This window comes from Littorina saxatilis, linkage group LG5 (genome assembly GCF_037325665.1).
Source record: "Littorina saxatilis isolate snail1 linkage group LG5, US_GU_Lsax_2.0, whole genome shotgun sequence".
In the NCBI taxonomy this organism is placed as follows: domain Eukaryota; kingdom Metazoa; phylum Mollusca; class Gastropoda; order Littorinimorpha; family Littorinidae; genus Littorina; species Littorina saxatilis.
Window position 1 is genome coordinate 25,584,816 of NC_090249.1, and position 15,000 is coordinate 25,599,815.

Here is a 15,000-nt window from a genome sequence, read left to right on the forward strand (position 1 = left end):
GTCTATCTCTCTGTCTCTGTCTCTGTCTCTCTCTGTCTCTGTCTCTGTCTCTCTCTCTCTCTATCTCTCTGTCTGTCTGTCTCTCGTAATCTCTCTCTCTCTCTCTCTCTCTCTCTCTCTCTCTCTCTCTCTCTCTCTCTCTCTCTCTCTCTCTCTCTCTCTCTCTCTCTCTCTCTCTGTGTGTTAGTTTGTTTGTCTCCGGGTTGGTTTCAAGCCTGTTCAAAGAAAAAACACTTACCATCTTCACTACTTCATCAAGACTCCTCGTTCGTGTCTCATGTTTATCTCTTTACGTTTATAATTACCACACTGTCAGCATTCAAGTCAAAAAGCTTTGCACTCGTAACATTTCATTCGCAGGTTTGAAATATGGGTACGACCGCGTCACACTGTTGACATTCAAAGACAAGGAAAACAACATGCCACTCCACGCTGCCGTCAATGGAGGCAACATCAAGGTCTGTCTGTCTGTTTGTCTGTCAGTCTGTGTGTCTGTCTGTTTGTATGTCGGTCGGTCTGTCTGTCTGTCGATTGGTCGGTCGGTCTGTCCATCTGTCTGTCTGTTTGTCTGCCTGTTTTTCTGTCTGTCTGTCTGTCTGTCTGTCGGTCGGTCGGTCGGTCGGTCGGTCGGTCGGTCAGCCTCTATGTCTCTCTGTCTCTCTGCCTGTCTGACTGTCTGTCTGTCTGTCTGTCTGTCTGTCTGTCTGTCTCCTTGTTTTCCTAGTCACCCCTCTCTTACTTAAACGAGCGTCAGGGAAACCATCTGTCTCATTGTTCTCATCCGTTCTGTTTTACTTCAGATTGTTTGTTAGTTAATTCAGTTTTTCGTCTGTTTGTTTATTGTTTGTGTGTTTGCCTGTCTTTATTTTTCACTTTGTTTTATTTTTCGTTTGCGTGTTTTGTAGCAAGGACAAGCTGTCAGACAGAACTTAATGGACCTCAGTTGTGCTACTATTCTTGGGCAATAACTTCGTCGAGTTCGAGTTCGAGTTCGTGTATTTTGGGACATATTTATCAGTTCATGTTTTCCGACTCTACTCTTTCAAGTCCTATCCTTTTATACCTGGGGGTGGGCGTTTGGTGATAGGTGTCTGTGTGTCTGTACTGCATGCCTGTTTGCAGGGCATCGAACAAATACAATAAAAAATTACTTCCAATCAGATGTAATTGGTGCCAGAAAAAATCGATGAACCGATAGTTACTCACTTGAACTTTGACGACACACATTAATTCATGACATAATTCAATCATCTTTCACAGTGATAGACATAAATGTAGCTGTGTTCAAGTTTAGTTATGTTCTGTCAAGCGAATTTTTTTTAAATACGTTTTTACTACTAAAGGAGTGATATTTTTATGTGTACGCCCTCGAGAAACCTCGATCATATTCTGAAAATGCACGTTGATAAGTACCGTTTTATGATAAAGTTATACTCTCCATTCATTTATCTACACAAACTAATGTTTCATTTATCATTTGTGGAGCTAAATATGTCAGTTGGGATCATGTTAAGAATCGCAGTGTATTTCGCAAAATCGTACTTGACAACCCCCAGTAAAAAAATTCTAAAAAAAAGGTTAATAAGGCTGCCACCTTTTTTCTTTGCACAGATGTGTCCATATTGCTTAGAGGAACCTGTGCACAAAATGTGTAATGTTTTTGTCGAGCGATGTGAACACACAAGTAACCCCTTAAATACTTTCAAACACGGAGACTATCGTGTGAACTGAGAAAGAAAACACACTTGCATCGGTCCCGCATGGCCATAGTGGTTGAAGGAACGTACGAAAAAAATAGCATCCAACCAACCAACCACCCATCAGTTAATCTGTTGAGTGTTCAATTTCTTGCTAGCGTACGGGTAAACACTACCTGTACAACAACAGGACTAACGTCACTGTGCATTCGTCAAATAATAACAACCAACCAACCAACCAACCAACCAACCAACCAACCATCAGTTAATCTGTTGAATGTTCAATTTCTTGCTTGAGTACGGGTAAGCACTATACCCGTAGCACAGCAGGACTGACATCAGTGTGCCTTTAACGTAACACAATGGAGATCAATAATGATTAATTCACTGTAGTTGTTAATAGTGACGTTATGTTTGCAGGCGGTGGAGGTGTGTCTTCAGGCTGGCGCTCCTGTGGACACCCAACAGGTTGGTGATGATGGGCAGCACATACTGGTTTTATTGTGAATGCGTGGAGACTGATTTTTGTTTTCTTTTGAACGATAAGACAGAAGAGGAAAAAAAATATGCCGCTGTACATGTAGGAGCGTGTGTGTGTGTGTGTGTGTGTGTGTGTGTGTGTGTGTGTCTGTGTCTGTGTGAGTGTGTGTGTGTGTGTGTGTGTGTGTGTGTGTGTGTGTGTGTGTGTGTGTGTGTGTGTGTGTGTGTGTGTATGTGTGTGTGTGTGAGCGTGACAGAAAAACGCAATATGCCAGTGTACAGGTAGGAGCGCGCGCGTGTGTGTGTGTGTGTTTGTGTATATGTTTTGTGTGTGTGTGTGTGTGTGTGTGTGTGTGTGTGTGTATGTGTGTGTGTGTGTGTGTTTGTGTATGTGTATGTGTTTCACTGTTTGTGTATGTGTGTTTGTGTGTGTGTGTGTGTGTGTGTGAGCGTGCGTGCGTGCGTGCGTGCGTGCGTGCGTGCGATCGTAAGTACATATGTGTATGTGGTCCTGTGATATGCAGTTGACAAATTTACCTCACTCTGAATATCTCAAACGTTATCATCAGGACGACAAATCGACTCCAGTGCACTTCGCGGCAGCTCAGGGCAACCTGGACATGATCAAGCTGATGCACTCCCTGCAAGAGGAGAACTTTATGACGTCACTCTACATCTGTGACGCCATGAACATGACGCCACTGCACCGTGCCGCGCTCTTCAACCACAAGGCCGTGGTGGAGTTTCTCCTGGAAAAGGTTTGTACTGTGATTCAAAAGATGTTATATGAAGTCTTATATCGCGCGCGTATCTCCAGACTCGGACTCAAGGCGCAGGGATCTATTTATGCCGTGTGAGATGGAATTTTTTACACAATACATCACGCATTCACATCGACCAGCAGATCGCAGCCATTTCGGCGCATATCCTACTTTTCACGGCCTATTATTCCAAGTCACACGGGTATTTTGTGTGTGTAGAAGAACACTCAAGTTTGTTTGCGATATTAGACTGATAGATATACCCAGTGGAACGTACACAGGATGTGCGTTCAAAACTTTTCAAGAATGCTTTGTCTGTGTACCACGACGCCGATAATAATGCACGCACGCGTTCAGGCGTGGCTGAGTTCCTGTCTGCCTCCACTAGACTCTCACCCCCTCCCCCCCCTCTCTCCTTAATACCCAGCCTTTAAATCGTTATCCCTGTAACATAAGTTCAGTCGCAGTCTCAGTCTCAGTCTTCCTTTCCCCCCTTCTCTCTCTATCCCCCTTCTTTCTCCCTCTCTCTCTCTCTCTCTCTCTCTCTCTCTCTCTCTCTCTCTCTCTCTCTCTCTCCCCCTCCCCCTCTCTCGCCCCCTCTCTCCCTCTCCCCCCTCGCTCGCTCTCTCTCTCTCTCTCTCTCTCTCTCTCTCTCTCTCTCTCTCTCTCTCTCTCTCTCTCTCTCTCGCTCTCTCTCTCTCTCTCTCTCTCTCTCTGACTTTATGCTTCCGTTGGTGCCTCTGTACTCGTGAGTTTGTGTCTGTGTCTGTGTGACAGTGTGTACTTCAAAACATGTCGCAATAAAATTGAAACCTCCTTTCGTTGTTTCAGGGAGTAGACATCAACAGCAAGGACGACACAGGCCGGACGCCGCTCTTGCTGGCCGCTTCCAAGGGTTGTTGGGATACCGTGCAAGTTCTCGTCGGCGGAGGGGCGGATGTGCGCGTGCGCGACCGGAACTCGCAGAACTTCTTGCATCTCGCCATCCGCTTCGGTGGAAAGCTAGGACAGTTCTTCTGTAAAGAAGAGTCTTTGATGGTAAAAATGAATGTTTATGCTTTTTTCCTTAGGTTGCTTTGAAGGTTTTTTTTCTTTTCTTTTTCTTTGGCAGTCAATCGGCGAATAATTTGCTCTCATATTAGGGAGGAGACGAAAAGTAGTGCTAACAAGCTTTCCCATGCCCTTCTTTCTTTGTGTATTGTTTTGTTGTCATCAAAGCCTTCTGGTGAAAAATGCAAACCGTCAACGTCAGGAAAGTAGTCCCAAGCTCAACCAAACACGCTGAAAGATCTATAAAAGCAACCCCTTGCACCGAAGCAGAACACAGGTCGGAGAATTCAACATGAACCACAAACGTTGCACAATCACAAGAAAACAAATATTCTAAATTTTCACTTCAAGATTTGAACTTGATAAAAATGATGTAACCGAGTGCCGAAACACCACAATCACCTTTGGAGGCGAAGTCCAATCAAACAGGATTGAGAATTTTAGAGCTTATTTCTAAGCCCTCTAAAAACTGTTAAGCATTCGCAAAGGAATCCATGAACATACAGAGAGACAAAAGCCGCCAGACCCCATCACAAACAGAACTCTACAATCCACATAACAGGTGTTGCCTACTTCAAAGGCGAACAACTCTGCAGAGTCTGCTGTGAAGGGCGACGGTAGTCTCCCTGTCACAATGATAAAAGATGGTAGAGTGGGACCCTACTTTCAAGACCCCCCCAATTTAAGATTCCCTCCGTCTTAAGGCCCTTTTTTCTCAAACTTTTTGTTCAAAGCCACTGTAAATGTACCCCCATTTTAAGACTCTCTCCTTTTTAAGACCCGATTTTCTCAGATTTTTGGAGTTCTTCAAATGAACCCGTATAACACAAAAGACAGACTTTTTCAAATTAACAAAATGATAATTATAAAAATGTACTTAATTTTTTGTTTTTAACCTTTCTTTAGGACAGCAACGCCAAGGATGCCACAGACGGGACAGTGGCAGTTAGGACGATGACGTCCTCGGTGTCCCGAGTGGGGCAGGACATCCTGAAGCTGCTGGACGAACGGGACGAGTTTGGCTGCACCCCCCTGCACTACGCCTCCAAGGAGGGGCACCTGCTGGCCCTGGAGGAACTCATCACCTTTGGAGCGACGCCCAGTCTCAAGAACAACGAGAAGCAGTCGCCTTTCCACTTTGCTGCTAGGTATGTGGTCAGCTGTTTTCAATTCTCAGCGTCGTATACTGGGCTGAGGTGCACGAACCAAAAGTGGGTGTCACCCAAACGAGAGAAAACAAAGCGCGGGGTCTGATTCGTTGAAATCGCAACAAATCGCTATTTCAACCTTTGCAACGCCGCGGTTGCCTCCCACCGGGTTGGTAACTTTCTCGTGCCAAGGATTCGGATGTGGTTTGGGATTGGTAGGCTAGCTTTGCAACGTTTTGTTGTGCAATAGTGGTCCCCTCTCGTGCATGTGTCTGTGGTTGAATGTGTTTAGGATGTTGTTAAAGTCGTGGGGACTTGTTGTTGCTCGTCGGTGTCTGCCGTGTAATTTCTGAAACATGGAATCTTTTGTAATTTTGGTATACTGAGAGATAGCTCCACCTTTCTGCGATCAAAGTCAAGATCGTTTAAAGGGCTTTAAAAAAATAATAATGATATCTCGTAATTTCATTCTGCAGCCATTGAGTAATAATCCATATCCTTGAAAACGAATATAAGTCTTCTGCTCTCCCCATTGAACATGTTTGAAGCAAAGTTTTGTCATTTCTTGGCAAAAGCAAGCATTTTACGTTTTACATTTATTTTTACAATCTGTGCAACAATAACGAGGTACTGATGCGCTTTCTTCGACGATGGCGACGACATTCTTAAATCTAATGACAATGTTGTGAACAATGGTGACAGGTACGGGCGTTACAACACGTGCCGCAGACTGCTGGAGCTGTCGCAGGGTCCCAACATCATCAACGAGACGGACGCTGACGGACTGACAGGTCTGCACATCGCTGCACAGAACGGACACACCAAGATCATCACGCTGCTGCTGCAGAAAGGGGCCGTTGTTCAGAGGTAGGAGACATGTGTCATTGTGGAAAGGTCATGCATACGTTGAAGTTGATGTACACCAAATATGAAGTTATTCGGTCAACAGATGTAGAAGTTATTAGCATTTATGTGAGTGACATTTTTGGGGGTCACCCTTTAGATAGGTTTGTATTTTCTTGTACATTTGTGAGTTGTTGCTCGTTATTTGCAGCGGAAAAGGCAACACTAAAGGCTGTCCTCAACTGAGCCCTAAGTCCACTCCCCGAAGACTTCGCGACGTCTTTTTGTTTTTCTAGTCAGTGCCAAAGCTACGTGCAGCCAGCTTCGTGAAGTAGACTTCGTAAAGTCGACTTTGCCAAATTAATTTGAATTAGACACCGCTCTACTACTGCTATGACCACAACAAACAATTTCCGACATCATTCACATTTCTCGTAGACGTTTAAAACTTGTGCTAAACATGGTATCCCGATGTGTGGGTACTTGGAGTACGGGAGGACGAGTGAACACTTTCCGTCTATCACTTTTAGTTATTTCTATCGAAGCTGGGAAAGGAAAAAGATAAAATGGCATCACCGTCACAACACCGAAGGCCTGCTCACAAATTACTGCAGACCCCCTATACTGCGACATTCAGTGAGATAGAGGAAGAGCGCTACTGCGCATGGGCGAGATTGAGGTTTTCTTTGCGCGATATGTGTTTTCTCGGCGGCTCAGTGTCGTTACCAGAACGCGGCAAAACAACCGAAATCTAGCGAAATCTGTTGGACATCTTTCAGTATGAACCGGCACAACCCCCGGTGGTTAGGCAATAAATAAGGTGTGATAAGTATATTTTTTCCAATTAGATTTAGGGAACAAAAATTAGGGCACGTAATATAAGCGTTCGCTTGAGTTCGTGTCCCTATTGGGGTTTTCTGTTTAATCATTGTATCATGTTAAATTGAATAAAATCTTGCTTTAACCGAACCAAAGTAGAAATTCAATGCAGTATGATTTACAACCCAGACATCTGTGGCACGTAAAAGACCTTGGTCATTCTGCCATAAGTGCAGGTGGCTGATTACACCTAAACACGTAGACACCTGGGTAGCGCGACTCTGTTGCTGCTAGCTTTCCACTGGGAGGAAGCGACCCGAATTTTACAGCGATAGGACAATAAAGAAATGAAAATGAAAATGATATCTTGTTGTGCAGAGACAACGACGACAACACGCCTCTGCATCACGCAGCTGCCCAGGGCTGGACCCAGTGCATGAGGACACTGATGGGCATCCACAGCCATCTGCTGGACGTTAGGAACGTCCGCGGGGTATGTTGAAGAATTTCTCTGAGCTTATGTCACATCTATCTATTTTCATCAACAATGACAAAGTGAATTACGGCTTAGGTTGAGGATAAAAATAATACGGCGATGAACAAGGGTGGGAGATGTTCATATGGAGAACAGATTTGGAGGATAAACTAACTACGCGATGGAATTTGCTTTCTGCGAATTTCAGGGGAAGGTGGTAGGCTTTAAATTACTTTAAGTTGTTTGACATGATTAGCCGACACAGGTGTCAGTACAGCCGTCATAGTGTCAGTTGACATTGCAATGAATAACTTGTCTCTGGAATCAAAAAGCAAGAAAGGTAAGTTAATTGCTTTTTGTTTTGTTTTGGTGGGGATTCCTCTTCTTGTTTATTTATGCGGGATTTTGGAACACTAGCAGTCTCTTTGTTTCGGATTGATGTTGTCTGTGGATGTGCGAAATTAAGGCTTTGTTGGTCTCGTAACATGATGCGAACGCAAGCAAGACTGGGATGCTATAATTATAAGAAGTGCAAGTTTCACCCCTGGACTTAGCACACGTGGGATGGATTAAGGCACTATTTGTTGTAGCTGCAATAGGTAAGATGTACAGACCATCGAAATACAGCGCCTATCAAGGAAAGGTTCATGTCCAAATATTCTTACTTCCATAAGGATACAATACTTTATCCTACATACGTGAGAGAGACACTCGTGAGATAATAATTGTTCAAATCACACGTGTGTATATCATGTAAATGAGGTCATGTCAAACAAGTCTAGCAGGGACCTGTTTTTCCACTGCTTATGATGCCAAAGTCACCGAGACAAACGTCATTATAGAAAACAAAAATTGCGCTCGCTAATTACCCTCGATGAATTTTTAGAACTAACACGTCACGCCACACTTTCAGAGTGACGTTTCTTTGCTTTGACGTAATAGATTGCACGAGGCTTTAGAAGAGATCGAGGTTCCAAAACAAGCGTCTTCAATTTAGCTGCCTCGACTGCAGGACATTTTCAGTCAAATACACGTAAGTACAGTATGTAGGATAAACAGAATACTACATGGCTTGCTGTGTCGTACCAGATTTACACTCGTTGCTTTTTCAAATAGTGAACAGCTCGCTTTCGCTCGCAGTTCAATATTTAAAACATGTCGCGCAAGGCGAAATTAATACATTTAGTCAAGCTGTCGAACTCACGGAATAAAACTGAACGCACTGCATTTTTCAACCAAGACAATACAGCTTCGTCAATCGCCGCGAGAAGGAAATCGCTCACCTCCCACGTACAAAACGCAGTGAAATAGACAAGCAAGAATAGCGCGGTAGCGTATTGCGCTGGGGAGGAAAACGCGCTTTTCTGTATTCTTTTTAATTTTCTGAGCTTGTTTTAAATACAACATATCATATACATATGTTTTTGGAATAAGGAAATGATGAAGGATAAGATGAAATCGTTTTCGGATCGATTTCTTAAATTCTAATCGTGGTACTAATTAACCTATTTTCGTTAATTGTGATCACATCTTAAGAGTAAACATGACCTATGTGTATATTTTCTGATTCAGAATGTGATGAAGAATATGATGCAATGACGGGCGCTTGGTGGTAAGACGCCGGCCTCCATAGCGGAGGGTCGTGGGTTCGAATCTCGGCCGCGCCTGGTGGGTTAAGGTGGAGATTTTTCCGATCTCCCAGGTCAACGTATGTGCAGACCTGCTAGTGCCTTATCCCCCTTCGTGTGTACACGCAAGCACAAGACCAAGTGCGCACGAAAAAGATCCTGTAATCCATGTCAGAGTTCGGTGGGTTATAGAAACACGAAAATACCCAGCATGCTTCCTCTAAAAGCGGCGTATGGCTGCCTTAATGCCGTGGGAGTTTCAGCCTACGAACGCAGAAGAAGAAGAAGATGCAATCAATTTTGAATCTCTTTGCGAAAATTTGATTTTAATGACAACTTTAATGAGCAAACTCATTAACTAATGTTTAAGCCTCCAAGCTGAAATGCAATACCAAAGTCCGGGATTCGTCGAAGATTACTTGACCAAAATTTCAACCAATTTGGTTGAAAAATGAGAGCGTGACAGTTCCGCCTCAAGTTCCACTAAATGCCGGATATGACGTCATCGAAGACATTTATCCGAGAAAAGAAAAAATGGTCTGGGATATCATACCCAGGAACTCTCATGTGAAGTTTCATGAAGATCTGTCCAGTAGTTTTCTCGGAACCGATCTATACACACACACACACACACACACACACACACACACACACACACACACACACACACACATACATACACACATACATACACCACGACCCTCGTCTCGATTCCCCGTCTCTATGTTAAACCATTTAGTCATAACTTGACTAAATGTGAAAACAACTCGTGTACATCTGGTACGACACAGCAAGCCATGTAGTATTCTCTATGTATCATGGAGAGAGAGAAAAAAACTCACCGCCAGTCTCGGGAACCATTACAGCAGTGAGGAAATTATCAATCAATCAATCAATGACGCTTATATCGCGCATATTCCGTGGGTACAGTTCTAGGCGCTCTGCAGTGATGCCGTGTGAGATGAAATTTTATACGGCCAGTAGATTGCAGCCATTTCGGCGCATATTTACCTTTCACGGTCTATTATTCCAAGTCACACGGGTATAGGTAGACAATTATTAACTGTGCCCAAGCAATTTTGCCAGGAAAGACCCTTTTGTCAATCGTGGGATCTTTAACGTGCACACCCAATGTAGTGTACACGGGGGGGAGGGTTCGGACACCGAAGAGAGTCTGCACACAAAGTTGACTCTGAAATAAATTTCCGCCGAACCTGGGATCGAACTCACGCTGACAGCGGCCAACTGAATACAAATCCAGCGCGCTACCAACTGAGCTATATCCCCGACCATATTATGAAGCTTTTACATTTATGCTACCTCAGAACCTGACAAAAATCTCATCTGATACCAGGAAACAGCTCTGCACCTTGCTGCCCAGAACGGCAGGGTGTCCACGGTGGCTCTGCTGCTGTCCATGGGAGCATCTTTGGAGAAGGACAAGGCAGAGAAGACCTTCTTTGACTACGTCATTGAACTCCAGGAGACAGAGGTCGCAATGACCGTCGTCAAGCATGACAGGTAGGCTTTGACGTCATGGTGATTAATTAGTGACGCCAGTGCACGTGAATGGGGGGGGGGGGGGGCGGAGGTCATACAGATAAAGAATGATGGTAGCGCTGAACACCAAATGCTTTATTTTTCAGTGATCTCATTATGCTCATTAAGAATACAACTGGAAAATAGAGGTCACTTTGATAAATGCTCAGTTTCCAGAATGTAAAAGGAGAAAAAGATCGCCGTTATCGTTCTAAACGGGATGGGTAGTTTAGTAGGTCCATGAAAAATACGACAAGGCAATGCTGCTGCTGCTGCTTCTTCTTTTGCTGCTGCTGCTGCTATTATTGTTGTTGTTGCTGTTGGTGGTGGTGGTGGTGGTCTTGTTCTTGTTCTTGTTCTTGTTAAAATAAACGTCCTTGCTTGCCCGATGTGTGTTTTCAGATGGGAGGAAGTGTTGATCTCTCACTCGGTTCAGTTCGGCTGTCCTTTCCTAGGACTCATCGAGCACATGCCAGTCATCTGTGAGGTCAGTGCAGCCTGGTTTCTACTGATTGCTTGATTGACTGATTGACTGATTGATTGATTTATTGATTATTTAATTGATGAATTGATTGAATGGTTGGTTTGGTTGGTTGATTGATTGATGGATGGATGGATGGTTAATGGATTGATTGATTATTTAATTGATTGATGGATGGATGGGTGGATAATAATATAAGTAACTTTTCTATTGCGAGAGTTAGATGGATTGATGGATGAATTGATTTATTGATTGATTGATTGATTGGATGTTGTTTATTATACTGGTGTATATTATTGTGCTTTTCTTGTTACCGTTGCCTTGCGCCCATTTTTAAAAGCAGGAAATGTTTGATTTGCGCCAAAGTTGCTGTATGATTTTTTCTGACCGATTTACATTTTTAGGCTGTCCTTGACCGATGCCAGATATATTCTGAAGGTGACCGCAGGAGTGTTGACCATTTCGTAAGTTTTCATGAAACTTTATCTTTAAATATTTCAAAGAAAGTTTGTTTTATGAAAGTTGACAGTTCTGCTTGTACAAGTTTACTACGTAGAATGAGAAAGGAATTTACCTCTTAGTTTTAAGTAAGTTCCTCAGACCTTTCATTTTAGGTAGGCAATACTGATTTTCTCCTGTAAAGGATTCTATGAACTCTCAACAGCTTATTTCTTCAGAACTCTAAATTGCTTTATGTCTTCAGAAATCTAAAACGCATGATGTCTTCAGAACTATAAGCAGTTTTATGTCTTCAGTACTCTACATAGCCTAATGCCTTCAGAATTGTTCACAGCGTTATGTTTTGAGAACTCTAAACAGCTTTATGTCTTCAGTACTCGAAATAGCTTTATTTCTTCAGAACTCTCTATATATATTATACGTTATTTGTACTTTTGACCAAAATATGACATTTTACACAGATCGAGACAGTCAGTGTTCCTCCGAGACCGCGCTAGCGGTCGAGGTGAACAATGACTGTCGAGATCTGTGTAAAATGTCATATTTTGGTCAAAAATACAAATAACATTTATGTATCGATGGATTCTGGTTAGAATTCCTTTTTTGTTTTTATGATTGAACGCACACAAACATGCACTATTTTGTAGTCTCGGCTGGCCGCCTAAATATGAATTTTTGTCGGCCTCTGACGTCACATGGCTCAAAGAAGGGAAATCCAGTGCTCAATCGATACATAGCTTTATGTCTTCAGCAGTAGTAGTTTGTGCATCCTTCAAAGCAAAGTACCTGAGAACGTCTAATGTATACAAATTAAAAACTGACCGCTCGATGACCATTTCAGATCGAGTACAACTACAAGTTCTTGAACTGCCCCGTCGAGTGCATTGAGGAAGCCAAAAAGAGCGGCAACTTTCAGCCAATGATGACACTGAACGTAAGTTGAAAATGTGGGATTTTTCTCCTCCTCGTCTGTTACAAATAACCTTGGTCCGTTTCGGTTATGAGACGACAGATCTGAATGCAGCTTCCATTTCTATATCATCCAATTGTTGCTGTCCTACCGTAAATTCATTCTGGATAATCTCGATAGAAATAACTCGCTCTCGGATAGCTGTTACAAAATTATGATGTTGTTCTTGAGTCAATTTGTACATAATTATGGCGAACAGTGCAAAAAGGACAGCTGCTTTTTAATGTATGTGTAATTTACCACGTCTTTCTCTTTCATCGGCCAAACAGCAGTGATATAGTTGAATAGATGTGATCTTGAAATAATCATTTATGTCTCTTGTGATAAATACTCGCTGTCACTGTGTCGTTGCAGGCTATGGTGCGCCACGGTCGTGTGAACTGCCTCTCCCACCCTGTGTGTGTCAGTTTCCTCAGACTCAAATGGTGAGACTCTTTGTTTTTGTTTTTTTTGTTTATTTGTACGTTTACATAGTTACACGTTCAAATTTGCTGATATAACTGTTTGTAAGTAAATGTACGCACGCACAGAGCGAGCGGTAGAGAGAGAGAAATAGCGGGAGAGATGTTGATGATGGATCTTTATTTTGCAAGGATAGAGGTTTAAAGCTACGTCTTTTTTTACAACTTGTCCTTGAGAGAGAGAGAGAGAGAGAGAGAGAGAGAGAGAGAGAGAGAGAGAGAGAGAGAGAGAGAGAGAGAGAGAGAGAGAGAGAGAGAGAGAGAGAGCGGCAGAGAGCGGCAGAGAGAGATGACTTCGGGCATGCAGTCTTGCTGCTGCTTTAAGAAAATTCTTTATCGTCGTGTTTTGGCTGAAGGATCTGTGGAACACAATTTCTAATCAACCTTTTCAGTATTTTCTCCCTTTTCGTCTCTCTTTTTACTTTTTCCCTACCCGCTTTGCATCGTTTCCAGGAATACGTACGGACTGTGGTTCTACATGTTAGTGCTGGGCCTGTACCTCCTGTACTTATCCTGCATGACGTACTTTGTGGTTCACCGCGACTCCATCATACACCACGACAAGGGGCGTGTGGAAAACAGAACTATGGACATGCTCAAAGGCAACGACTCTGAGGTAAGCATAACCAGCATAATTGTTGATGCAGATTTTGACAATGCTATTCCCTCGTACGTTCTCTGTTTTAGATATACTTTAATTCTGGTGTTCTCTTTTACTTTTGGGTGAATTCATATTAAAATTCTTAGTATCCGTTTGCTACTTTGCTAGTAATCGTCAAAAATGATGGAAGTAATTTACCTTTAGTTCTCAGCAGTCACGTGACTTTTGACTGCTGATCACTTCCTCTGTGCATATGTTTTTAATGTTATAGTTATTTTACCTCTGATTTATGAGTGTGAGGAAGATCATGTTTGAATGTATGGATGGTTGGTGATGTCTTGAGCGTGCTGTGCATGCGAAGGAGGAGAAGGCTGTACTCGTGTGGTTTGTCCGTTCTTCCATCCGTCCGTGTATGTGCCCGTCTATTTATCCATCTGGAATTTGTCGGAATTCTAAATTCGTGTATACATACGAGACAATTTCATGAACACTGAGAAGACCTGTATTAGAGCATAATTATTTAGGCATAAAACCTTTACAGTGGAACTTCATCCAGTGTATTCAAGTCAAACTGCAACACGATCAGTGACTTCGGAATATCTTAACAACCTAGAACCAAGACATACGCATAACAAAACCAGAAAGTCAAGAGTAGGCTACCAAGTAATACATTTTAAACAAGAATTCACCTCTGGACACTCCTCCCCGACCATGTATTGTGATCGTGGTGGTGGGTGTTTGGTTTAAATACATTTTCTTCTTTTATATATTCATTAAATTCACATTCATAGGTTTGAAAACATAACAAGCCGACGGAATATCATGGTGTCTTCAAAGCAGATTTACAAACAGTGATACATTTGCAAAGTAAATTTCCGAATAGTCAGGTTGTGACACTAATACACAAAGGTCTCATCAATATGACGGGCTTTTTTCAGATGACGGCGGTGTCTAAAGGCGCGGTGTGGATCATCACTGTCTACAGCATTCTCAGCATGGTCAAGGAAGTGGTACAGATGATAACACAGGTGTGACGTCACATCCTCTTGCATTTTTTCTCATCTTTGTTTATCTCCTAATGTGTGCTTTTCTGCATTTGCTTTTATTTAAAGTCAATGAATATTGCAGGCTGTTTTTTAAGGAGATAAGACACCAAAGCCATTCAAGGATGTGCATCGACAAGTAATCAAGAATTAGTAAAACTTTTTACAAAATTGATGATAATTTGAAGTATTTTGTTTATCAAATGACCATATTTGCAGTTGCAACTTATTTGTCGTGTACTGGAAGAGAGTTGTAAACTGTGACCGACTTGACATTGCTGATATATAAGAAGAAATATCGTTTTGACGTTTTGATTTCGAATTATTCAGAAATATATCTCAAAGCTTTTTCCAAAAAAAAATACCAACTTGCTTCTGAGTCTGAGATTAAAGTCAACTCAAGAGAGGAGGAGTTTTACTTGCACAGACTGGTCAGAAAACGCTACGTCACAGTGGAGTCATGTCACGGTCAAAAATTGCTCTGTGAATTTCAGAAACGGCGTTACTTCGCTGACCAGCAGAACGCGTTCGAGTGGTCACTGTAC

The 15,000-nt window shown here is 42.6% G+C and overlaps 1 protein-coding gene across 4 annotated transcripts in view; it reads left to right on the forward strand.

Moving 5' to 3' along the window:
- The window catches only part of LOC138966673 (transient receptor potential cation channel subfamily A member 1-like), a 46,724-nt gene that overhangs the window by 18,415 nt on the left and 13,309 nt on the right, over nt 1-15,000 (forward strand). For all 4 annotated transcript variants that reach the window (XR_011455736.1, XM_070338975.1, XM_070338976.1 and 1 more), the window contains exons 6-20: nt 361-458; nt 2,118-2,165; nt 2,747-2,935; nt 3,770-3,976; nt 4,895-5,136; nt 5,839-6,003; nt 7,177-7,291; nt 10,256-10,422; nt 10,843-10,927; nt 11,326-11,385; nt 12,222-12,314; nt 12,705-12,775; nt 13,265-13,427; nt 14,351-14,440; nt 14,950-15,000. The exon at nt 14,950-15,000 is cut by the window's right edge and continues 119 nt beyond it. Coding sequence is in view for 3 of the 4 variants with exons in the window: in XM_070338975.1 (XP_070195076.1) it covers nt 361-458; nt 2,118-2,165; nt 2,747-2,935; nt 3,770-3,976; nt 4,895-5,136; nt 5,839-6,003; nt 7,177-7,291; nt 10,256-10,422; nt 10,843-10,927; nt 11,326-11,385; nt 12,222-12,314; nt 12,705-12,775; nt 13,265-13,427; nt 14,351-14,440; nt 14,950-15,000 (1,844 nt within the window). In the remaining variant the exon portion in view is untranslated. The remainder of the gene's footprint in view (nt 1-360; nt 459-2,117; nt 2,166-2,746; nt 2,936-3,769; nt 3,977-4,894; nt 5,137-5,838; nt 6,004-7,176; nt 7,292-10,255; nt 10,423-10,842; nt 10,928-11,325; nt 11,386-12,221; nt 12,315-12,704; nt 12,776-13,264; nt 13,428-14,350; nt 14,441-14,949) is intronic.